At 52.3% G+C, this 24,699-nt stretch overlaps 1 protein-coding gene across 1 annotated transcript in view; it reads left to right on the forward strand.

The window, feature by feature from the left end:
• Nucleotides 1-24,699, forward strand: part of Trappc9 (trafficking protein particle complex subunit 9) — a 501,861-nt gene that overhangs the window by 51,742 nt on the left and 425,420 nt on the right. Inside the window, exons 8-9 of the mRNA XM_071602098.1 lie at nucleotides 1,857-2,073; nucleotides 10,327-10,470. Of these exons, the coding sequence (XP_071458199.1) occupies nucleotides 1,857-2,073; nucleotides 10,327-10,470 (361 nt within the window). The remainder of the gene's footprint in view (nucleotides 1-1,856; nucleotides 2,074-10,326; nucleotides 10,471-24,699) is intronic.

Consider the following 24,699-nt stretch of genomic DNA (forward strand, 5'->3'; position numbering starts at 1 on the left):
TGGTGAAGTCCTATGGACCCCTGGCTGGAGTGGTGCCTGACCTTCCCACCATCCTTCTGACAGTCCGCTTCATCACAGGTGCAGTGGTGTTTCTGTTCCTTCACTTGCTGGTCTGTTGTCTTCTTCCCCACCGATCCTCAGTGGGTCCAGCCTGTCACTCCCTGGAGGCCCCAGAGGAGGGGTCTTTGCTCTGCTCACTCTGTCCCTATCCATCCTCATGTCTGGCACAGAGCGGGCATTCACTAAGGACATGCTGCCTGAGGATCAAAACACGAGTAGAAGTGGTTCCGATTGGCTGTGGGTAGGCAGGAGCTGGAGCTGCAGGGCAGGCTGGGTCTGCCTGGGAGTCAGTGTGCACATGGGGCCTCCAGGCTGCACTTTGTGGTTCTGAAGGTTCCTTTTGAAATGGGAGTTGTCTTGGTCCTTTCAGGCTGCTACAGCAGAATACCAGAGACTGAGCAGCTTATAAACAACAAGTTTATTTCTCCCAGTTCTGCAGACTGGAGGTCCAAGACCCAGTCCGTTGAGGCCCCTGCTTGACCTGTAGGTGCTGTGTCCTGGTGTGGTAGGCATGGGGAGGGGTCTCAGGAATCTCTTTCACAAGTGCACTTGTCCTGTTTGTGAGGCCTTGGCTCTCCTCTTGTGACCTAGTCACCCCCCCCAAAGGCCTCCCATCCCAATCACGGCGTCTAGGTTTCAGCACAGTCAGTCTTGAGCAGGGTGTTGTCTCTGAGCCGGGGTTAGATATACTAGTCTGGCAGGTGTGTGTGGGTGGATTAAGGAAAGTGAGGAGGTGGGAGGCAGGCCCTGGAGGAGAGGTAAGAGCACTCAGGCTCAGGGAAGAGTGGACAGGAGGATTAAGGGTGTAAGTTGACTGGGTGTTCAGATGTGGCTGTGTCCTAACAGAAATATCTAGAAGCAGATTTATTGTCAAGGCTGGGGCCAGAGAGAGCCAGCTCCTCAGGTGAGCCTCCACCTGCCTTCTTGTCCCAGGGCAGCTGTGTTGCAGCCAAGTGAAGGCCTGCAGTGAGCAGGACCTGACCACTGGGAGGTCTTGTCTCTGGTCCTCCTTGGCTGTGTGACTTTGCACAGGTCATTGATGCTTCCTTGAACTCCAGTGTCTTTGTCCACAGGCTGGAGTACTGCACTCATGGGTTGTTGTATTGATTAAAGGAGGTATGCTAAATATGCTGGTACACAGTAGGTGCTTGGCAGCAGAAGTCAATATTACTCCATGTCGGAGTTGTTGGGAGAATCCTCTTAACATTTCATGTGAAAGAAACTTGGTGTACGCTGTGGAGTTTTAAGTCTAAATAACAATTCATTTCCTAGTAAATGGCTCTATATATTCTTCTTAAAAATACCATGCCATTTTCTTGTCTTTATTTATCTATTTGTTTTGTGGTATGGAGAGGGTACCTGGGACCTTTCGCATGCTTGATGAGCACCCCACCACTGAGCCACTCCCTACCTCTGGCGTTCCAACCAAGCACGCGTCTGATGACAGGCCTTGCCCAGTCCTACAGGTTGCTGCTCCTCTTCTTTATCGTCGTCGTTGTCTTCTCTTAATGAAGGATGTTTTATGTCATGTTGGCAAACACCTTTGTGCCAGAGTCTGGGTCTCCTCAGTAGAAGGTGAGGAGGCAGTTGGAGCCATGGTCTGGCGGAGGGCTCTGCAGTGTCCACTGTGGTCCTCAGAGCTTCTCCCAGTGCTGCTGTGTCCCACTGCCGTGGCCCAGCCCTCCCTCTCCTTGATGACTCTCCAGGTCCTTGTTTTGTACAAGTCTTTTCATGTGCATTTCCTTCTTCATTTACAAGTATATTTGAAAAGCTTTTTGTGTTCTTCTTTGCTTCAGCTTTCTGAAGAAGAGAAAATCCAGCGCTACAGCATCCTCTCCGAGCTCTACGAGCTGATCGGCTTCCACCGCAAGTCCGCCTTCTTCAAGCGTGTGGCGGCCATGCAGTGCGTGGCCCCGAGCATTGCGGAGCCTGGCTGGAGGGCCTGCTACAAGCTCCTCCTGGAGACGCTGCCTGGCTACAGTCTGTCACTGGACCCAAAGGACTTTAGCAAAGGTACCAACATCCTGGGGCTGGAATGGCAACATTGCTTTATTTCTGTTAACCCTTGCTCTGCAGGGCCTCTGGGTGGCCTGCCAGTGGCTCCTCAGGGCTGCTTCCACTGTCAGAACAGCATAACCCCATCTGTGGCCACAGGACTATCCTTTGCTCCCTAGAGCACCACTGAGACACCTGGTTCCATGCAGAGCAGGGTCTGGAACCTGGGCTAGCAGGTAGGTGCTCACAGTGCAGAAACACGCCTCCAGATGGGGCTCTCACTGCAGGGCAGGTCTCTCCCTGGGCCCCACTCGGTGCCTCCCCTAGCAAGCCCAGCTCCTCCCACACTTGAAGGGGAGTGCTTGTCTTTCCCTGCGGCTCTCTTCCTTTGCTTCAGTGGCAGGCTGGGGACATGTGGAGAGGCGCCTGGCCTGTGTTTTTGGGAGTTCTACCTGACTCTTGAGAAGACCCGACTCATCTTGCCCTCTTGGCAGGCCGGGTGGGCTCTTGCTTAGTATTGTTTCTGCTTGACCCCATTGGTAAAGGAGAGAGGAAGGAGTCTGGGAGTGAGGCCCTGGGTCTGGCTGCCCACAGGGGTTGGGGACAGAGACCAGTTAGGAAAGAGGGAGTGTGTGATGAAGGTTGGGAGCCAAGTTTAGACTGAGCAGGGTGAGGAATTTGAGATTGAAATAAAGTCTCCCCTTGTCCTTGTGGCCAGTGTACTTCACAGGAAGCAGAGCTGGGACCAGACCTGTAGGCAGCGTGAACTGAAGCAATGACAAGGCCCTCAGGGGAGCATGTCACTTGTGTTCTCATTGGTCAGGTTTGTGCTGTTGGCACCAACCCAATTCCTAGCATTCTGGGGACTGAGGGCTAGGGCACCCCATTCCTGAGTTCCTGCCTCTTTATAGCCACTCTGGCAGCCTTGTTGTAAGAGCTTTCTACTTTCCAGAGGGAGAAATAAATGGATGATAATTCAGTGAACAGACTTGCCTCTGGTGGGCCTGTCGGGCCGGAAACTTGGAGTGTTTGTAGGCCTGCCTTCCATGCGGTTCTGTGTCCAGTCAGCACATTCATTGGCCCGAGAGGGCCCCCAGCAGGAGAGGTGCACTGCCAACAATAGTGTGTGGCCCTGGAGTGTGACCTAATGTCTCAGAGTGCTCGATTCTATACGAACAAAGTAGTACTGCTCATGTGTCCGCATAACCAGCACCTACCTTTCTTTCTTTTTTTTTTTGCAAATATTTTTTTTAAACATTTTTTTTTAGTTGTAGATGGACACAATATCTTTATTTATTTTTATGTGGTGCTGAGGATCCAGGGCCTCACACGTGCATGGCGGGTGCCCTACCGCTGAGCCCCAGCCCCAGCCTCCATTCTTTCTTTTTAAAAAATAGATCACTTAAGAATTCATTTTTTTTTTCATATTCTTCCCATCATTACACTTTCCTCCCTATGGTTTTATGTTATTTAAAAAAAATCTTTTAGGCGCTGGGGATATAGCTCAGTTGGTAGAGTGCTTACCTCGCACACACAATGCCCTGAGTTCAATCCCCAGCACCACAAAAAAAGAAAAAAATTTAGAATAGTTTTAGGTTCATAGCAAAATTGAGCATACAGTATAGAGTCCCCAGTCCCTGCCGCACAGAGGCCCAGCCTCCCCACTGCCAACGTCACCCACCAGGTGGAGCATTTGCTACAGCCCACTGTCCCTAGTCTACTTCAGGACTCACTCTGGGTGCCGTGTGTTCTGTGGGCTTGGACAAATGTGCAGTGACCCATGTCCACCATCACAGAATCCCAGAGAGCCTCCCTGCCCTGAAGACCTTGCTGTGCTTTGTCTCCTTGTCCCTTCTTCCTCAGGCCACTGGACACCGTACCCTTTTACTCCAGCCTACTTAGTTGCACCTTTCCCAGAAGGTCACACAGTTGCACTTGAAAGTGCGAGGGCTTCTCGGATTATCTCCCTTCACTTGGTAATATGCATTTAAGTGTCTTTCATGTCTTTTTCATGGATTGTTACCTCGTTTCTTTGTAGCCTTGGAGATACCACAGTTATTTATATAGTAGTTTAAAGAATCTTGGTTCAAGTCTTGATTTCTTTCAAGCCTTGGGAATTCCGAATAAAGCATCCATAGTATTCACGTGTAAGTTTCATGTGGACGTAAGTTCTCAATTCCTTTGGGTAGATGTCGGGGAGCACTGTTGCTACTTCATGTGGGGAATGTATGTTTAGTTTGGCAGGAAACCACCAGACTCTCTTCCTCGGTGGCTGTGCCATTCTGCTTTCCTGCCATGCCATGGAGGAACATTCCTGTTGCTCCACATCCTGTCCAGTGTCCAGTGATGTCAGTTCTTGGGAGTTTGGCCATTCTAACAAGTGCTGAGTGGTACCTTGTTGCTGTTTTAATTTACAGTTCTTTAAGGACATATGATGTTGAAATTTTTTTACGTGCTTATTTGCCACCTGAGTATCTTCCTTGGTGAAGTGTCAGTTCAGATCGTTTACCCATTTTAAAATCAGGCTGTTCTGTTGAGTTTTAGGAGTGTGCTGTATGATTTGAACAACACTTCTTTATCGGACGTCTTTTGCAAATATTTTCTGTCAATCTGTATCTTGTCCTCTCATTCTCTTGGTAGTGTCATTCATGGAGCAGACAGAGTCTTCAGTTTTAATGACATCTAGTGTATTGATTCTTTCCTGGATGGTGCCTTTGGTGAGTGTGTGAAGTCATTGCTATACTAAGGGTCACCTCCACTTCTGTGTTAACGTCAGGGGTTTGCAGTTGAACCTTACGTGTTCCCGAGTACTTGTGTAGAGTCCAAGGTCTGTGTCCAGACTTGTGGCCAAGTTTCTGGATGTCCCGTTGTGGCAGCCCATCTGTCAGGAGGGACTGTCTCAGCTGTGTGTTGCCTTTAGCCTTTGTCAGAGACCAGCCTATTGTACTCTGTGACTCTAGTTCCAGGTTCTCTATTTCGTTCTGTGGATCTTTTTGTCTGTTCTCACTCCAAAACTACATGGCCTTGATTGCTGTAGCTTTGTACTCAGTCTTGAAGTCAGGGATATTTTTATTTATTAAAAAAACTGCCCTTATTGGACATTACAGAAATGATCGTTCACAAAAGGTGATTATATTTTTATGGCACTTTCTGGTATTTTCAGTGAGGCCCCAGGGCAGCTGCCATGCTGGGCAGAGTTGTTGCCAGTGGTCATGACCCCAGCAGAGCACTGGGCTGCAGTGCTGGGACCTGGCTGGCTCAGGGCCAGGTGAGTCTGTTGCCCCATGAACCTAGCTGGGCCTCTGGGCCCCTGGCCACTTCGACAGCTGTGGTCTCTCAGTGGGCAGTTTCAGCTGCTCAGGGAGTGGAACCTGTGAGTCCATGTGATGTAAGAGGGGATGATGACTTGCAAGGGGGAAGTGCTGTCCCTAAGGCTGGGACACTGGCACCCTGCTGTGCGACTGTGGCCAAGTCACCAGATGTCCTGAGTGTTTGAAATGGGGATGCTGATTGAGTTGTAGGGGGTACGGGATTGGGTCATCAGAGCCTACAGGGAGCAGGTCAGGACCAGCCAAGTGCTCTTTCCAGAGCTGGCAAGTCCAGTGTGAGGGGGCAAAGGAAAAAGCAGCAAGTCGGGGCCTTCTTGCTGGTGTCCACACTATAGAAGTAGGTTTCGCAGGCGGGGCCCCTCCCTGGTTTTTTGTGGTGTTGATTGGATTTAAGGGCAGAAATAACTGGACAAGCCCTGGAAACTTGTAGGATTTGCTTTCAAAAGAGTTTCAGGTGAAAGAGAAGATTGGATTCTGCCAGGCCTTTTTTTTCAACTCTCCTTAGAGTTGAAACTCGTTTTTGCTGTATTCCTAAGAAATTTGATGGGACTGGGGCAGTGTTTGGGAAGAGGGAAGAGAAGACTTTAGGGCAGTCACACTATCACTTTAGAGGGAAACAGGGAAGTATATTTTGTTTATTTTCTTGATACCAGGGATTGAACCCAGGGATGCTTAATCATTGAGCCACATCCCCTGCTGTTGCTAGGGCCTTGCTGAGTTGCTTTGGGCCTTATTGAGTTGCTGAGGCTGTCCTCAACTTGTGATCCTCCTGCCTCAGCCTCCCGTGCTCCTGGGATTATGGGTGTGTACCACTGTGCCTGGCAGGGAAGTGTATTTTAAGAGGTTTCTATGTGTGCTGTGAATGGAATCCCTGTTTGGCATGCTTCTGGGACACTTTAGGAAAGACTGAAGTTGCTCTCTGTTACTTTTTTTTTTTTTTTTGGTATTCTTTGACTGTGACCCCAGGCTAGCTTCAGGGGAAAGCTAGCCACCTGGGCTTTATGAAAGTTGCTCAGAAGTCGTCTTAATTTTTTTCTTTCTCTATTGAGACCCGTGTCTATCATGTCTAAAGATGTATTAGTCTTCAGTCTTCTAGTGCTCTTCTTTCTTTCAGGGGTCTCCTCCCTGCACTGCTGTCTGACTCTGTCATCCTTCCGGTCAGCTGAGTGTCGTTTCTTGAGAGAGGTCCCGTGTGTCCCTTTCTGCCTCAGGGACTCCTTTCATTTGTCTCACTGAACGCTGTTGGGCTTCTTCAGAGCACTCTCGTGGTTTTAAATGTATGAAGACACATTTGGGGTGGTTGCTCCACACCCCTACACTCGGCCCTGGCTGTGCGGGCGATGCTTCCTCCCGTGGAGTTCAGCCCCGGAGCAGCCCCCAGCGTCTGTGGCTCTCACCGAGGGCAGTGTTTCTTGCTCTTCATTGGGAGGTCTTTTTAAAAAATAAGACAAACAAGCCTGCTTCCAGGTGACTCAGAACATTTTTCTTGGACTTGTTTCAGGAGGGGGACATTTGCCATCATCACTGAAAAGACGATGGAAGAGATCAGGGAGGAGGGAGAGGGAATGAGATCAAATAAAGCAAAATGGTAAATGTCAGCTGGCTGTACTTTTAATTAAAAATAAAACCACCTTAAACTCCATCTCCAGGAGTGCCCTGGAGATCCACCAGCGCCTGCGCCTGTGAGCACAGGTGGCCTGCTGGCATTCCCAAGTCCCGTAGCATTGCCTGCCTCTCTAGACGAGCGCCCCCAGGGCTGCGGCATGGGTGCCAGCCCTGCATCCTGTCTCCAGCGTCCCCGTCCTGAAGGTTGGGGTAGTGCCCCTTGCTCAGCCTGTTCCTGGGGGTGAGATTGGACTGGGCCAGGCATTCTTCCAAAAGAGGCTGCTACAGCAAGTGGATTTGCTAAGTGGCAGTCATTGACGTGTCTAATAAGCCCCCAAATTGGTGAACTTTTTTATCACTGAGTCATATGCTTCAAATCTGTCTTAAGAAAAAAAAGTTCTGTGTTTTGTCAGAGGAGCACTTCAAGTCACAGAGAAATCATAGCCTGCACTGTCTGCCGCTGAGAAAGTTCACACTCCGGCTTACTTATAATCACCTGTGGGAGAACTGCATTATTATCTGTTTTTAAAAAGATCAGCAAAGTGATATTTGCCCAGTTTCTTTGTGAGAAAATCTTCTTGGTGTTGAAATTGGGTGGAATTGGGTCTTTTTCAGGCATGGCTAGGTGAGTCACGACATTGATTGCCTAATTCTTTTTTTTTTTTTTTTTAAATATTTATTTATTTATTTTTCGGCGGACACAACATCTTTGTTTGTATGTGGTGCTGAGGATCGAACCCGGGCCGCACGCATGCCAGGCGAGCGCGCTACCGCTTGAGCCACATCCCCAGCCCCTGCCTAATTCTTTTTAAAATTTTAACTTTCGGTGTGAGATGGCCCCAGCTTTGACAGAGGGGGCACTATAGGACGTGCCTACTCCCTTCCTTCTGCTCTCTGTGCCACCGTCTTACTGAAGAGGCTTCTGAAGACATCTGTGCACTGGTTGTGCTCTAGGCAAGTGTTCAGTCAGGTCCTTGGAGTTCAGTGTGGGCCCGTCATGGGACCCTGCAAACATCCCCAGCTCAGACAGCAGCGCCGTGGCCACCACCAGCTTCATGTTGTCATCAGGATTTTAGCATTTGGCCTGTGTGTGTCCTAACTTCTCCTTTATTCACTTTCTTTGGGAGTATTTCTAGCAAATCCCGGAAACCATCCCGTTCCACCTCAGATCCTTGAGTGTGCAGGCCTTCTTGCCTCAGGTTTCCATCTTGACCCCATGCTTGCTGAGTGCCATCTGGGCCTGGGCCTCCTGTGGGCCTCCAGGATCTGTGCCTGGGTGAGACTCGTCCCTGGCTCCCAAGGTGAGGAAGGCCCTCAGGGGAGACAAACACGTGGCCCGCAGCTCATCTGCGTTGGGCTGAACTTGTGCTCTGTGCGGTTGGGTGGTCAGCCGTGTGGGGCAGGATGTAGGAGACAGGCCAGGAGGTGCCGTGGGCAGAGGAACCCTTTGGGAGGAGTCTAAAACACTGCAGGTGAACCACTGGAGGTCAGGGAATGAGAAGGAGCCTCCTCCCATGGTGGCGTTGGCCCGTAGGTAGCACCAAAGGAGCGCCTGATCTGTGGAAGCTCTGCTCTGGGATAGTGTGGTGACAAACTGTCTCTAAACGCAGGAACTCGTGACCCAGGCAGGTCTTACCCAGTGAGCACCTTGAGGGAGACGTAGTGGTGCAGGGTTCGGTCTTGGCACAGTGTGGCCGTGTTGGTGTCCATCCTGGCACAGCTGAGTCAGGTTGCCGTGTGTGCGGTCACACTGTGTTCCTGGCATCATGACGTCACTAGCATTTGTCAGCAAGTGTTTATTAGGGACTCACGAGGAGCTGCTGGGACTCTTGAGGTGACTCACTGCCTTTGTGGACGACTGTGCGGTGCCCGCTGTGCGGCTTCCTGTTGCCACCTTCTATGGAAGCCTCATCTCAGATGTCCCTTCCTTGCCACCCGCCCCAGCTAAGGTCACACACTTACCTGCTGCCGTCCTTCCTTGTGGCCACATGGCATCCCCCAGCGTGCTCTCTTCCGGGTCCTGCGTCCCCTCCCATCATCTTCCCAGGCCTGCGTTGTCTTAGGCTTTTGGTGAGCACCTGTTAACTGACCTGCTGTCACGGGCTGCTGCAGGCTTTCAGGGGATGTCCTTGGCTTGTCTGAGCCTGAATGCCCTGAGTTTAGGTCAGTGGGAGCAGTGAATCGCCACCCGTCTGGCTGATTGTCAGAGAGGTAAGAACACAGACTTCCTGGTCCCTCTCCAGATGTGTCGAGATCAGCATCTTCTCGTGTAGAGGGTGTGCTGCAGTCTGTATTTCAGTCCCTATAAGTGGCTCTGCCCACCTGCTGCAAGGGGACCGCTGCAGTGGAGGCCACGGAGGCTACCATCGAGCATCTAGTGGGGAACGGGAGCCTTGAGGTAGGGATGCCTTTGAATCAGACCTTGCTGTGACTGAAATCACTTTCCAATCCCTGAGCCCTGGACGCAGTGCAGACTCTTGTCACCTTATCTTCTCCATGTAGTGTTTTTAGATCCATTCATTCTTTTTTTTTTTTTTTGCGGGGGAGGGTACCAGGGATTGAACTCAGGGGGACTTGACCACCGAGCCACATCCCCAACCCTATTTTGTATTTTATTTAGACATAGGGTCTCACTGAGTTGTTAAGCACCTCGCCATTGCTGAGGCTGGCTTTGAACTCGCAATCCTCCTGCCTCAGCCTCCCTGCCTCAGCCGCTGGGATTACAGGTGTGTGCCACTGCGCCTGGCCACACAGTGTTTTTAGGTGGAGAATAGTTAGGTTAGCAAAGGGAAGTGGAGTAAATGACTCTCAGATTCTGGGCTTGAGGCGATGCTCCACAGGCCCTGCACCCAAATCTCCAGCCTGGCATTGAAGCATGCTGAGCCAAGTTGGACAGGAGCAGCCATAAAAGCCCCTTGATATGGCCTCTTTGTCCAGTCTCTCCACTTTCCTGTATTTTTCTTACACTTCAGAAAAATACTATGTTTTTAATTTAATATTCTTGGTTGGTAAGGAAGGCCCATCAAAATATCAGTTTTTTTTTTTTTTTTTTTGGAGAAAATATATGTCTGTAACTCAATGGCATTGAAAAGTCTTTTCTTCTAAGTTTATCAGAATCATCTCAGATAGTTTTGAAATCGCGTCTTTGCGTGAAGAGAAAGGAAGATGTTCTCATGTATGGAAAGTGGGTCACTTTAGAGTCTGTCTCCAGGATCAGTGGCCATGGGGGAGTATGTTCTGTGGCCCTTTGACTTTGAAAGCTGAGGCTTTGCCATAGACTGCCAGGTGTCATGGGACATTGCACGTTTCCTTGATGACGCTTGTGTCCTTGCTGCAGGTACACACAGAGGCTGGGCTGCTGTCCAGATGCGTCTGCTTCACGAGCTGGTCTATGCCTCCCGGAGAATGGGGAACCCTGCGCTGTCCGTGAGACACCTGTGCTTCCTCCTGCAGACCATGCTGGACTTCCTGTCGGACCAGGGTGAGCCGGTGGACTTTGGTTCTTTCCCAGGCAGCAGGAGGCGTCTGGGTTGGGGTGTGGTGCTAGTGGGCGGGTCGTCCCCCTCCTGCCCAGGCCCCCAGGCCCTGTGCCTGGCTCTCGCCCCCTCCCACTCTGCACTCTGTCTTGTGTCAGGCACGGTGCTGACGCGTGGTGCTGTGGAGGGAAGGGCTCAGCTCCCGAGGACACTGGGGAGTTTCACCGTGTGGCCCCCGTGGCCTCACTGAAGGGAGGTGAGACAGCCAGAGGCCCAGCCCTTTGTCCTCTGGCACTGCTTCTTCCAGGGCACCTGGCCGAGGTCGCCTGTGCTGCTGTAATGGGCCCAGTGACATCTCTGCCCGTACTCCACAGTGGGCCTCCTCTGCTCCCTCTGCCCACACTGTTCCTGGGGTCACCTGGGCTTTGGGTTTCGGTGGTGATCTGTTTATTCCGCAGCGTGGGGCATATCTCCCTGGTGTCTGTAGGTGCTTGAAAGTCAGCGTCAGAAGGGGACCCAGTGGCTCCCCTGTCAGGCTGCCTTTGCCACTCTGGCTGTGTCAGTGTAGGGTGCTGGCTGGGTGCTCAGGGACGTGTCTTCTGCGGTGAAGCCATGTGTGGGGAGCTTATTAGGAAGGACTCCTGGGATCAACACCCTCTGAAGTGGAGACGAAGGGAGACTGGTCTTGCTGGGGTGGCCTGCACTGCTGACCCAGGCCTCTTGCTCCCTTGCTGGCCAGCTGTTGGTTGCAGGTAGGTGTCATCCTCTTCAGCAGCCAGGGGGCGGCCCCAGCTGACCCCTGGACCTCTGCTGTGAGATCTGAGAGGATCTGGGTCTTCGTGTTCTTCCCAGGCACTGGTACATGTGGCTCCCGGGGGGGCTGTGATCCCGGGAGGCCGGCTTCTGGAGGGGCAGTGCTCTTCCTCTGGGGCACCTCCTCTCTCGCCCTGAGTGATGACTGAGTAGCACCGCTGTCTGCTGTAGTGCCGTGTGGTCACTGCTGCTGTCTGGAGCCTGAGAGGCCTGAATGCCTGCTTCTGCAACCCACATCCAGGGGTCTGCCAAGCTCTGTGCGCCTTTGTCTTCCCACTTTCCCGTAGCTTTCTCTTGAGTGTCCCTGTCCTGGAATCGAAGCAGCCCTCTCCAGCCCCAGGGTCCTCAGGGAGTGTGTCTCCCAGGGATGTTGTGAGGCCTGGATGTGCCCATGCCTGCAGAGCTCAGGAGCAGGGCCCACTCTGGGCACTGTATGGTGTTGCCCACAGAACGGGTGTGCAGAAGACCATGTGCGGGTGCCCCGCACAGAGGGAGAGGCTCTGGTCTCCGCAGCCTTGCCTTCTTGCAGTGGGAGGGGAGGGCTCGGTCGAGGCTCTGAACTCAGAAGAGGGTCGCGAGTCCTGCCTCCAGGCTGAAGTGGTCAGGCTCACCAGTCTGTGTCCCTGCAGGTCCTGAAACGCCATCTCTGGGCAGCACTGCGTCCTCCTCCTGCTGTCCCCCTCACTTGTGGAGCCCTTGTCCCCATCGCTGCTGGAACTCAGGCCTCATTTTGAAGATGGCCATCTGTGTGCAGTGACTTCCGTGGCCATTTCTACCCAGAATGACTTCTTGTCCTCCAACCCCTGTCCCTGTCTGTCTTTAATGTTCTGTTCTTAGGGTGCACACCACTTGGCCACGTGCCTCCCTCGTGGTGTGAGCTACCTGTTGTTTTCTATTTAGGACTTCTGGTGACCTGGGGGAGTCACTGCTGGGACAGTGGTCTCCTGGACAACAGCTCAGCTTCTGTGCCTGGCCGGTTCCCATTTCCCTTGGCGTTGCATTTGACATTTGAGTCACCACTTGGCCTCCCTACCCTGGTGTGTCTAGCCCCTGAGTAGCAAGGCCACTGTGGAAGCTGCCGATGGGAGCACCTCGCTCTTGAGCCTTTGTGGCGTCCTCCCGTCTGCCCTGAGGCTGCAGCTGCTGGGGGGCAGGGGTGGCCCCTCCTTGCTTCGTTGCCTCTTTGCCCGCCCTGCTCCCCTGGTTTCATGACCCGACCTGAGATCTGCAACCCTGAGGAGGTAGCACAGCCTCTGTGCCCTCCCTGACCTGAGGCCCTGCCTCTCTTCCTTGGCCATGGCTCTGCTCTCCCTGGTCCTGTCCCCATGTCACATTTAGATGTGTGCAGTCTCACGTACCCCTCGTTCTTCCTGAGTGCTGACACCCCCTGCCTCCCCTGCCGCACCAGGGGCTTTTCTCCTCAGCAGCACGAACCTTCCTTCCTTGTGGGGGCCTTTACCTCTGGCTCCTTCACGCTGCACCCTGTCTGCAGGCGGAAGGGCCTGTTCCTGTTCTCTCGCTTCACACGTGGCTCAGGCTGTACGTACTGCCTGGTGCCTGTGTCTGCTCCAGAAGCACCTGTTTCTGTGTATATTGCATTTCTTAAGGGTTGGGGTCTGCAGTCAGAGGACCTCAGTAGCATGTGGTGATTTTAAGTGGCTGAGTGTGGAGTGGGGTCCGACAGTGGAGTGAGGCACTCCTCGTTGCTGCGTCAGGTGTGACTTGACCTTCTCCACTCCAGACACAAGGCACTGTGTCCTGGCTTAGTCAGCAGCCCGCCTCCATGCCCATGGTTTACCTGAACATGGGAGGCCACAGGAAAGCAGAGGAAGCACGCACACTGGGTCACTCTCTGGCTTCCCTCCATCGAGGCAGCCACCACTGTCACCTGTGCCTGTGAGCAGAAGTGTGTGATTGCAGAGACTCAGAGAAAACCTCCACCCTGAATGAGGTGAGAATCCTGCTGGGCCTCAGAATTTGGTGACTTCCTCCTCCTTTTTTCTTATCCCGTTTACATTTTAAGATTTGTTTCCCTCTAAACCTATCCTGTGATCTTCCAAAAAGGGTGATGTGTGTGGGCAATGGGGCATCTTGTGGCAGGTCATGTTGAAGGCTCTTTGCTCTATACATGTAAAATATTTAAACATAAAATACAGTTGAAATAGCATGTCTGTAGTGGCCTATGGTCTCAAGAAGGCCAGTTGAAATACAGGGAGACTCAAGGTCAGGACCTGGGCAGGCTCTGTCTCCCTCAGGTGGGCAGTGTTGCACTTGTGGCCAGAGTCCTGGGGTCTCCACATTGCATGCTGTGATCCCTTTTGGTTGTATCTCTCAGTGGAGTCCTGAAAATAGCCTTTTTTCCCCTTTTTCTTCCTATCCCTCTCTTGCTTTGAGATCTACTAGAAGTGCTGGAGGATAAAATTAAATCCTGAGTTCAAATCATGTAGAGTTTTTCTTTTCGTTGTTTCCTAGAGTTAGTGTGGAGAGACTCTAAATCTGCATTTGGACCTGAATGGAGCCCCTGAGGCTCAGTTAGAGTCACATCAGGCAGCTCTGGGAAGGGGCAGTCGCCAGGCCACCAGTGTCCTTCTGTCTGGGGTTTGGTTTTGGTGGATGGCTGGCTCCCAGGGAGGATGTAGAGAATACAGTGGTGGCTGCGCTTGGCCTGTGCTCTTGCAGGCTGCTCTCCCTGGGTGTGGGAAGGTGATATGCCCTGTGATGGGTGGGGTCTTGGCTGTGCGTTTTTAGGTGACAAAAGGATCTATTTGCCCATATAATGCTGATAGCATTGCAGTGGTTGCCAGAGGTCTTACTAATTAGAGGTTTAAAGCTATGTTGTTTAGGAAGAGAAGAATCTAGGTATTTGATATTGTTTGACAAACTGCTGTTTGCTGAGAGGCTGAGAGTGATGTCATTGGTTAATTGGAGTTTTCTGAGGAAGGACGGGAGGAGGGCTGGTAGGGCCTCTCCACCTCTCACCTTTGATCAGTGGACACTCAGGTCAATAACTGCAGCCTTCCTGGATCTCCGTTTTCTCATTTGGACAAGCGGGATGTTGAGACTTCTGTGCAGTGCTGTTATTTTTAATGATGGGATTTTGATTTGTTTTAATGGCAGGTCTTTTGCCCTTTTCCCTGAAGAGCTCAGGCACCCCTGGCAGGCTGGGTAATTAACATTTCTCAACATGCCTGCATGGAGATGGAGCTGGAATGGAAGAGCAGCAGAAAGGAAAGACAAAGGTGTGCCCCCATTGGCTGCTGGCAGTGGGGCAGCCACTGGGGACTCCTTGCCTGTCCCTCCCTGTGTGTGCCTCTGAGGTGAGCAGAGAGTGGGCTTCCAGACTGGCAGGAGGCACCTCTTCACCCGACAAGGCTCTGGGCTCCCGGGACTTTGGTCTTTTTTGCAAGGTAGAAGTTTAGACTTGAGGACTTGTGGGGTTTTCCCTGGAAGCGCAGCTGTCTTAGATTTCACTGGTATGGGCCATTTTTGTGCAGCCCTCCTGCCACCTGTGCGGGTGCAGAGCTGCCACGGCATGTGGTAATGGATTTATGGCGCTGTCATCCCTTAGACATCGTGGGCTGTGCATGCAATCCCGGCATGCACGAGAGGCAGCAGGGGTCTCTTGAAAGGCTTCTCCCTTTGTGGAGGGTTGAGGGTGACTTAGAGCCACCCCCTCCAGCCTTGCCTGCGCCCCTTGCGCTTCTCCCTGCCTTGGCTGGGCCGAGTTCCCGACAGTGCTGCAGGCGCAGCAGCACCCTGGGCAGCCTGCTGGCACACTGCTCTCACTGCCCTCGCACTGTCCCAGGAGCGTGCCTTTATGGCAGCAGCACTCTCCTCTGGTGGCCGCCTGTCTGCTGCTGTCGGGGCCCCACCACATCTGTGGAAGGTTCAGATAATTCTCCGTTGGGATGGACTTCTCGTGCCTCCGTGGTGGGGAGCGCTGTGTTCCTGCTCTTTGGTGTGGTCGGACTTCCACGTGCCTGCTTGGGCTGCCTTTATGGGGACACGGAGGACGTCTGTTGGCTTGTTTTGTGGGGGACTCTGGGAAGTGAAACCCTCTCTCAGCCCCAGGTTTATGTCTGCCTGCAGCGTTATATGAAGGGTAGAGGTGACAACCTTTAGGTGCTTGCTGATGTCTTGAGACGATGAGGTTCTCCCTGGGACTTGGACGTGGCTCCTCAGTCACATACGGTGGTTCTTTTGACTGAGGTACCACAAAAGGACACCAAGAGAAAGGGAACAGAGGGTGATCCCTGAGGGTGAGTAGATATACATACTGTTTGTCCAGCATGTGCTGACTTATGATTTGAATTGCTGGGCTGGCCTTAACGATGACATGATGAGTGGGAGGTGACAGAAAGGAGTGTCGAGGGAAGGACAGGGCAGTGCATGGGAAGTTGTCCCTGGAGACAGTGAGCAGTGGTCAGGCAGCTGCAGATTTGGCATGTGCCATTTCTGCTCCCCAGGTTTGCGGTGTGGGGACTGAGGCCTGCTGCCTTGCCACGGAACCCGCGGCTCAGACACGGTGCTGGGTGTTGTTCAGCTGCGGGGGCTCAGAAGCCTGCTCTGGTCCTGTGCCACTCACTTGGTTTCCTTTGGGAACTCGAGGCCTGGGGAACATGGAGCTTTGCTGGTGGCTGATGGAGCCTCCACAGCCTCGGGAGCAATGTTGCAGCCCTGAGCCTGTGGAAGGCCGAAGAGTTGACTCAAGTGGCTTTCTCAGAATAGTAAACACATTCACTGAGAAACAGTTCCCGAGCTAATGGGGAGCCCATCAACTTAGCATACACTGGGGACTCCTGGGTTTGTACCTCCACCTTCACCTCCACCTCCACCTCCACAAGCCAAGTACTGATGCTTGCCGTGACACGGATGGTCCTTGAACACATCCTGCCGAGTGAAAGAAGCCAGGCACGCCACCTGCCATTGCCATGCGTGTGCCGGGTGGGATGGCCCTTGGTCAGCAGCCAGCAGAGGCAGCGGCTCTCCCTGCAGGCCACTCTGCCTCTCATTTCTCATGCTCAAGGGCATGATCCACAAGTTGAGGAGGCCCCACCCAGCCCTGGCAATGAGTCTTCCCCATGCTGTCTCTCTGCACTTGGGATGTGTTACTGAGGCCTGGGCGCCTGCCTCCTGGAAGCCTTGTTCTGTGGCCATCATTTTGTTCTAGTGGGGGCACCCTTTCTCCAGCAGGGGCTGCTTCTCCATCCGCCCCAGAGTTTCCTTTACATTGGGAGATTGTATCCCGCCCTTGTGTAGGACCTTCCCTCATTTCCCCTGGCTCCTGTGATGAACTGAGGCTCCTTGCTGTGGCCTGCAGGCTGCTCCCACCGGCCTACCTCCTGTGCAGCCTGCTGTGTCTCACTAAGTTGCTGCTCCTGTTCCCTGGCTCCTCTGATGTTTGAGGCTGAATGACGTCCCTGGAGCCAGTGTGGCTGGCCCCTTGCAGGGAGCTTCCTTCCAGTGCCTGACTCTGGCTTGCCCTTTCCCCTGCTGCTCCCTGCCTGGCTCCTCCTGAGGGTGCGAGCAGTCTCCCCTGCCATGTTGGCTTTCCCTGGGCAGCCTGCCTGGGGCATGCCCAGCGCAGGGTGGCAGGGAACAGGGACCTACCCTTGGATATTGACCCTAGCACTCCGTGACTGTGACGGCTGCCTGGTGATGAACATTTAGGAGGTTCAATGTCAGCCCTCACGTGGGCTGGTGGCGCTGGTCTCAGCCACAGACGCGCAGACGTGTGTGCCCAGAGTGCAGAAGCAGAGCCCTGCGCAGCCCTTTGCAAAGCAGGCAGTTTGCTGCTTCAGAAAAAATCATTTTCTGAGCCAAATTCAGTGGCTCTGTTTCCACTCTTGGTGGCATGTGCTACCCAGGGCTCAGTAGCTGCCACCTGTCCCGCCAAGGCTGCTACTTCAGGGTATACCCACGTGTGGTGACCGTGCCGCCATCTTGAGGGGGGAGTTCTGCGAAGGATCACTGGCCAGACTGAGCTTCTCAGGTGGAGCTCACTTTCTCTCATCACCTGTCTCCATTGCAGTAACCGAGCAGGAGTGTGGCTTTGTCACTGCAGGTGACTTTGGTTGTCTGTGCCCCCTGCAGGCCCTGGACAGCTACTCCCTGGGAGTGGATGCAGCTGGTCACCCTCTTCATGCTTTCTTTACCTCCTTGCGTCACCCCCTGAATGTTCTATACAGGCCTGTACCTTAAGGGACACTGCTGGAATGGAAGTTTAGGACTCAAATGGCCGGTCAGCGCATGGCCTGGAGGGTGGCAGCCAAGCAGGAAGCAGGCTGGGCACAGCACTCTCCTGCTGTCCCCTTCTCCCCAGCTGCACTGGGCCATTCCCAAACCACCAGGGTGCTCTGGATGGTCCTAGCAGAGGATGGGGAGTCCTGACCCCATTAAGAGTGTTGAATTTGGTCTTCGTCTGTGCAACAGGCTCCATCGCAGGGTCCTTGTCCCCTGGAGCTGACCCTCTCCTAGGAGAAGGGTCTGTACAGGCCTGTACTGCCTCATGCCACACTGGACCCAAAGCCTCCCCTAAAGTACACCTCTGCAGAGCACCCCGGTGTCCTCACCTTTTAAATCCACTGGTTGGCAGAGCCATGTCTGATGTCCTTCTGTCCCAGGCCCCTCTCAGGCTCCCCTGGCTTCCTCTACTCTCCATACGTCATGGTCACCACTTTCCAGAGCAGGGGTCACTTCCTGTCCTCCCGCTCTTCTCCCTTCCCAGCGCAGCCTCCCTCCTTTCCTTCTTCCTGGCCACCTGCTGAGTCCTCTTCCACTGACTTCTGTGTGTGCGGCACTGGCCTTGGGGCTTCGTTCCTGGTCCTGTCACTTGCTCCCTTTTGGTCCCAGACCTTTAAATGCCATATTAAAGCATACACTTGGGGCTGGGGCTGTGGCTTGGCAGTAGAGTGCTTGCCTAGCGAGGCCCTGGGTTTGATCCTCAGCACCACATAAAAATAAATAAATGAAATAAAGGTATTGTGTCCAACTGCAAACTAAAAAAGATAAATATTAAAAACAAAAACAAAAGTACGCTTGCCTCTGTGCACTTGCAGACCCATGTCCCTGTCCCTTCAGTGGTTTTAAACATCCACCAGTTCGTATTTGAAGAAAGAAACAATTTCTAATCAGTCTCTGATGCACAGGGACTCTGTTTTAGGGAAAAAGAGGCAGTACCAGCTTGACTATGGTGACCAGGCTGTATCAGGGTTCCAGAGACACACACCTGCCATTCAGGTGGAGGTGTATGACCCTTGCTCTGTGTAGGAAGGCGATGCTCCAGATGCAAGACAAATGAGGATTGGTAGCCGAAGGCAGAGTGAGGGGTCAGCAGATGAGGGAACTCTGGCTAAGCTGGCCTGGCGGGAATAGCCAGGCTGGGAGGTATGGCCAAGGTGAGCTCACAGCATTCTTTTTTTTTTTTTTGGGGGGGGGTACTGGGGATTGAACTCAGGGGCACTTGTTCACTGGGCCACATCCCCAGCCCTAGTTTGTGTTTTATTTAGAGACAGGGTCTCACTGAGTTGCTTAGTGACTCACTTTTGCTGAGGCTGGCTTTGAACTTGGTATCCTCCTGCTCAGCCGCCAGAGCTGGGATGACAGGTGCGCACCACTGTGCCCAGCGAGCTCACGGCATTCTTGCTGAAACTGGGTGAGGCACACTGAGGGGAGGGCCCAAGGACGAGGCCCACTGGAGCCTGTCCAGAGTTTGGTCGGGGAGTCTTCGTCCGCGCGTAGCAAGTACATCTGCACAAGTGCGTGCCACTGTGGGGCTGGCTGCGTGGCTCTTGGGAGTGCTTGTTGGGTGTCTGCTGCTGGGTCCGCAGGCTGAAGGTGGGCAGGAGGTTGGGCCCCAGGAGGCTGAGCAGGACCCTGCAGGGATGGCTGGAAGCCTGCCATGTTCCCAGTACCTCTGACCTCCCTGATGGTGGTCCTGGGGCGGGCTGGCCAGGAGTGGCACTGAAGCAGAAGAGCTGGAAGGGGCTGGAGGAGAGGGGCCATGGGTGACGTGCTGGTGACCTCCACAGAGATGCCCAGCCCCCTCTGCCTCCAGAGCACAGGCTGGCTGGCTCAGCTCCACAGGGAGGTCCCCAGCCACGTGCCCACAGTGCTGTCGGTTTTAATTTCTGGTGTGAATCTCAACCAGAGATTTTTTCAGGAGGTGGGAGGTAGATCACCATTGATAAAATGCATTTCTTTTGTTTTTTTCCCCTTGTCTCTACCAAATTTGGTATTTTACTCGTTAGCATCCGTACGACTTTTTTGTTTTCTTGGCAAGTCCATACTAACAGCTTTGGAAGGGTTTGGCTGAAGTAGTAGGAAGATGATTTTCCCCACTTCCCCGGGTGGCGTCAGAGCATTGATCTGACATCACATGATGCTTCCTGAGTGACCATGAATCGTGCTGTGAAGAGAAGAAAACGTGAAGTCCACTGTTCCTTTTGAAACCTCCGTTTCTGTTTGAAGTAGCTAGTTGTGTAGTGTGTGAATTCTGGTAGACCCTCTGGACTTGGAAGGGCGTGTCTGGGTTCTGGGTGTGCGGGGTTCTGCGTGCCTTTCAGACGCAGGTGCACAGACAGGGGAAGCTCTCTTGCGTTCTTTCCATGTCTCCTAAGTCCAGTGTTGTGCTGCATCCCAGCAGGTCAGGAGGCGATCTTGGCCAGTCCTGACTGTGCCAACGGGCTGTGGGAGGGCACGGGTGCTGTAGGCCAGAGCCTGCGGGAGCAGGGGTGCAGCAGTGCCCGTGCCCTTGGTGCTCATGGGCCGAGTACACGGTCTGCAGAACACAGTGTGCTGACGCCGCATTGGATGTCTGTGCTGGGGAGGAGGGTCCAGGCAGGCAGTGCCAGAGCCTTGCTGGAGCTGAAGAGGGAGGCCTGGTCCCACAGGAGGGGCAGGGGCAGGGGCGAGGGAGGCTTGTGGCATGGAGGGTCCGACCACCTTCCTCTTCTCAGGAAGGGGAGGAGGAGCTCTGGACAGAGGATGAGAGGTCTAGGATGAGTGGAGAGCTGGCTTGGGTGGCTTTGGACTGGGGAACAGTTGTGCTGCCTCTGCCTCATCCCTGAATTGCCTGGCAAGGAACCGCGGGGGCGTAGGTGTGTTAGTGCCCTGGGAGGACACAGGAGGATGCCAGATGGACAGTTATTGCCATCCTGCCTTTTATCTGCAGTTAGCAAAGTATCCCTCCCTCCCTTCCCTCCTTTCTCCCTTCTTTCCTCATTTCTTCCTCCCTTTCTCTCTTTCTTTTTTTTCCAGGGATTGAACTCCAGGGTGCTTAATCTCCAAGCCACATCCCCAGCCCTATTTTATTATTTATTTATTGGCACTTGATCACTGAGCCCCATCCCCAGCCCTATTTCATATTTTATTTAGAGACAGGTTCTCACTGAGTTGCTTAGTGCCTCGCTTTTGCTGAGGCTGGCTTTGAACTCGCGTTCTTTCTGCCTTAGCCTCCTGGGCTGCTGGAATTACAGGCATGCGCCACTGCACCTGGCTTTTTATTTTATTTTATTTTTGAGACAGGGTATCACTAAGGAATCTTTTAGAATTTAAGGAAATTGTAAAGTAATATTAGAAATTAGAATGCAAAATTTCTTTTCCTAGGTTTTGGTATTGGTTAGGGTAAAAAAATGACATAATAACTGGAAGTTTTCTGTACTGTGGACTGTCAAATGAAAAATGTGGGGTGTGTTGAAGGCCCTCTGTGCTGCTCTTCATTCCCACCACGAGGCCAACACACACCTCATGTTTGGGTATTGGCACACTTGGTTCTGAAGCACACAAAGCGGTACCAGGACTCCCGCCACAGATGAAGAGTGCATTTTTAAAAAAAATATTTCTTTTTTAGATGTAGGTGGACACAACACAATGCCGTTATTTTTATGTGGTGCTGAGGATCAAACCCAGGTCCCGCCCATGCTAGGCGAGCACTCTACCACTGAGCCATAATCCCAGCCCAGTTTTTTTTTTCTTTTTAAAAATCACTAAGGCAACAACACTTTTTTTTTCTTCCCCTTTTCTATTTCCAATGTTTTTTCCCCTTGCAGTTCCCCCCTGGATTGTGTATGTGGCTTCTTCGGGAATTTTAATTCGCTATATTTCATTTTTTCACCTGGATTGGGAAGAAGGCAAGATCTGCATATGAACTGTTTTGTTACAGAGTCCCTCTGAGAGTTGTTCAGTAAAGGGGTGTAACTTGTTTCTATTGCAGTTTATATGATTTCTTTTCTTTGCTCAGAAATAGGCAGAAGCAGTTGAATAAAACCCAACAAAAAGAAGGGGAGCTTTGGACTCCCTTTAGTTGTGTGTCGAGGAGATAAGTGCTGTGTAGTGCAACATAATAGGTACCTTCTAATAAAACGTGTTGTTGCTGGAGAAACCATGCAAGTGTAATAGCGGGTGAAGAAAAGCCATCAGTATGGCAAAGTCCCAAGTGTTTTTTACTAGTTATGGGAAAACACTAATTTGTGGAGTTGTGGGTGGGCCAAATGTGAGCGTCCAGGTGGTGTCAGAAGGGCCTTCTGCAGCCTTACCAGAGTCTGGCCTTGGTGATGGGGTAGCTCCCGTGGCATGCTTTTAGTGGGCCAGCACAATCCTGCTGCTGTGCTGACTGGCCCATGTCTCTGTGCCAAGTGCCATCACCCCATGGCTCAGGCCCTGCCATTCTGGTCTGGAACAAAAGTGACCTCCTTGCCTCTCAAACCTTCCTTGTCTTGCCTGCTCTCCTCTGGGGTGGCCCAGTGATCTCTAAAGTGGGTATTTACCTGTAGCTTTTTAGTGTACAAATAGCATCAAAGCTTCCCTTTGTCCACAGAAATAAAGTTCAGGCACTGTAGCATATTGTGCAGTGTGCCCAGTCTGCTGCCGTCCACTCCAGTGCCTGCTTGTAGGGCTCCTGTGTGTTTCTGTGCACAGGTGGGCAGCCCCCACCACCCTTGCCATCTCCCCTGGACACTGTCAGGAATCACATCACTCCCTTCTTGGTGGAGCGTTTCCCCACAGTGTGCTCCAGTGCTGGTTGCAGGGCTTGTGAATTGCTGGCTTCCATAACCGTGAGCTGCTGTGTGATACCTGGGCAGGTCTTGGTTGTTCTAAACACAAGCCCAGCACAGAATCCAGCTCAGAGGCTCAGGAAGTGCTGCTTAGATCCAGTTGCCTTGTTTTTCTCTGGGGTTGAGAAAAACACCTTCTTGCCATGCAGTTGTGAGGGTTGGAGTCCGTCTGTGTCAAGAGCCTGCACATGCTGTGTGCTCAGGAACTGGTGCCTGGTTCACGGAGGTTTGCTCCGCACATCTAGAATTCCAGAAGCATCTTCTACATGCTGTTCTTAGGTTGCGGGAAGCAGACTAGTTGAGAAGCAGCAAGCAACACTCGGAGAGGAGAACTCCAGCAGGTCCAGAGGAAAACAGACTCCAAATTCTGAGCCTGGTCCACAGTTATTAGGTGTCATCTTCGACCCAACCTCTCAATGGGGCCTCTCCCTCTTTTAAAAAACTTCCCAATCTACAAGGCTTGAAGGTCTTGTGCAGGGTCTCCAACGTAAAGCATGCTCACAGAAACAGGTCAGAAGGCTCTTTTCTTAGGCATCTGTTAAGTTTCAAGAGGGAGTAGCCAGACTCGCTTCCAAGGGCAGTTATTTACAATCCAAAAGGTAGGGACCTGTGGTTACTTAGGCTTCCTGGAGAAAGGCTGAGAGAGGGAGGCGAACTGACCCTTCCCTAGGCATTGGTTTCTTACTGTAATATTTTTATAGTTTCATTTCACAACGAGGTCTGGTTTTGCCATCACACCTGAGCCAGGAATCCTCCAGCCTTCTGTTTTGTTCGTGTCCTTTGTGGGACAAGATGTGGAGTGTATAGAAAGGGGACAGGGAGGCGTGGTTTTGGCGGAGTAATGTATGGGCTGTGGTACTTGGACTCCGGCAGAGCTGGCTTTGCATCCTGGCCATCTACTTATTAAATGTGAGCTTTGACAATTTATTGACTATACTAAGCACAATTTCCAAATATAAAATTAAGGAGAGTGTCTGGTCAGTTGGGGGTCATCAGAACTAGTGTGACTCAGTTGCAGTGTGGTGCTGAGGAGCGGGCGCCCAGGAAACATCAGCATCCTCACTCACTTTCCCTGCTTGCAGGAAGCTGCCCCCTGACAGTGTTGTATGGTTCTCCTGCTCAAAGTCCTGTGTAGCTGGCTCTTGGTGGGTGTCATTGAGACTTGGAGCTGTGGGGGAACTGCTAAGAGAGCCAGAAGACTGCTTCTGGGTGGGATTTACACTGCCAGACGGGAATGGGGGGGGCTTTATTTTTGGCTATGCCTAACTCATCTTCAGGTGCTTATTTATTGCTGTGTGTGATTTAAATGATCAGAATGTAGGCATATCAGAAATGCGTCAGAGTGAGGTAAGCACAGGTGTGGTGATAGTCAAGCCCTAGTGGGGTGGCAGGGTCTTCACAGGAGGTGCTGATTCAGAAAGTTGAGGCGTCTGGAAGATGTGCTGCCACGTGGACTGGGGCCGTGGCCTTTCTCACGGCCAGGCATGGTCCTGCTGGTGGGAATGTAGGAAGTGCCTAAGTGACCACTCATAAATGCTCATTCATTTATTGAGTAGCTCTAGTTAGATACTGGATCTCAGATTTGATGTAGAATCTGGGATCTATTAGCATTTTCTGTCACTTCCCTGCAAGGAATTCAAAACCGCACAGCCAGCAGAGCACCACAGAGGGCTCTCACCCACGGTGTGACAGCGGGGCCTTCCGGCACTTTTGACCATGACCCATAGTGGGAAGTATGTTGTGTGTGGGAACCAACGTTCCAGGCCATGATGCCTGTCCTGGGGTCTGTGACACATGTCTCTTATGGCCACTGGTCCTTATTTGTTGGCTTTGCTTGTTTGTGTGGCGTGTGGACAGAATGCAGTAGTTGGCCCAGGCGGCTGTCAGATCTCGCTGGTTCCCTGTGGTGATCTGGGAGAGAAGGAAGGCATCGGCTCAGGCTGTTATTGGGTGTCATTTTGTTTGTTAGTTGTTGGTGCATTATGGAGGAGGAGCATCATAAGGGGCCTTATGGTGGTGTGTTCATGTTGCATATAACATAACTTGGGCACTTTCCTTCCCCGATACCTCCCTCCTCTTCTCTCTCTCCCTGTCCCTTTCTTCTGCTTGTTGCCCCCCTCCTTAGGAGGTCTCTCTGTTTACTTTTTTCTCTCTAGTGTCCACCTGTGAGAGAGAACATTTGATGCTTGACTTTTGAGTCTGGCTTATCTTGCTTGATGTGAGGCTCTCCAATTCCATTTGAATATCATTTTAAGAAAGAGATTGGGGTTAAGTCAAACCAACAGTGTCTACTGATTCATTTCTAAGTGGCTGGGATCTATGTGAGGGGAAGATATGGCATATGACTTGGTAAGTGAACTGCAGAGC

This window comes from Marmota flaviventris, chromosome 15, assembly GCF_047511675.1.
Source record: "Marmota flaviventris isolate mMarFla1 chromosome 15, mMarFla1.hap1, whole genome shotgun sequence".
Classification (NCBI taxonomy): domain Eukaryota; kingdom Metazoa; phylum Chordata; class Mammalia; order Rodentia; family Sciuridae; genus Marmota; species Marmota flaviventris.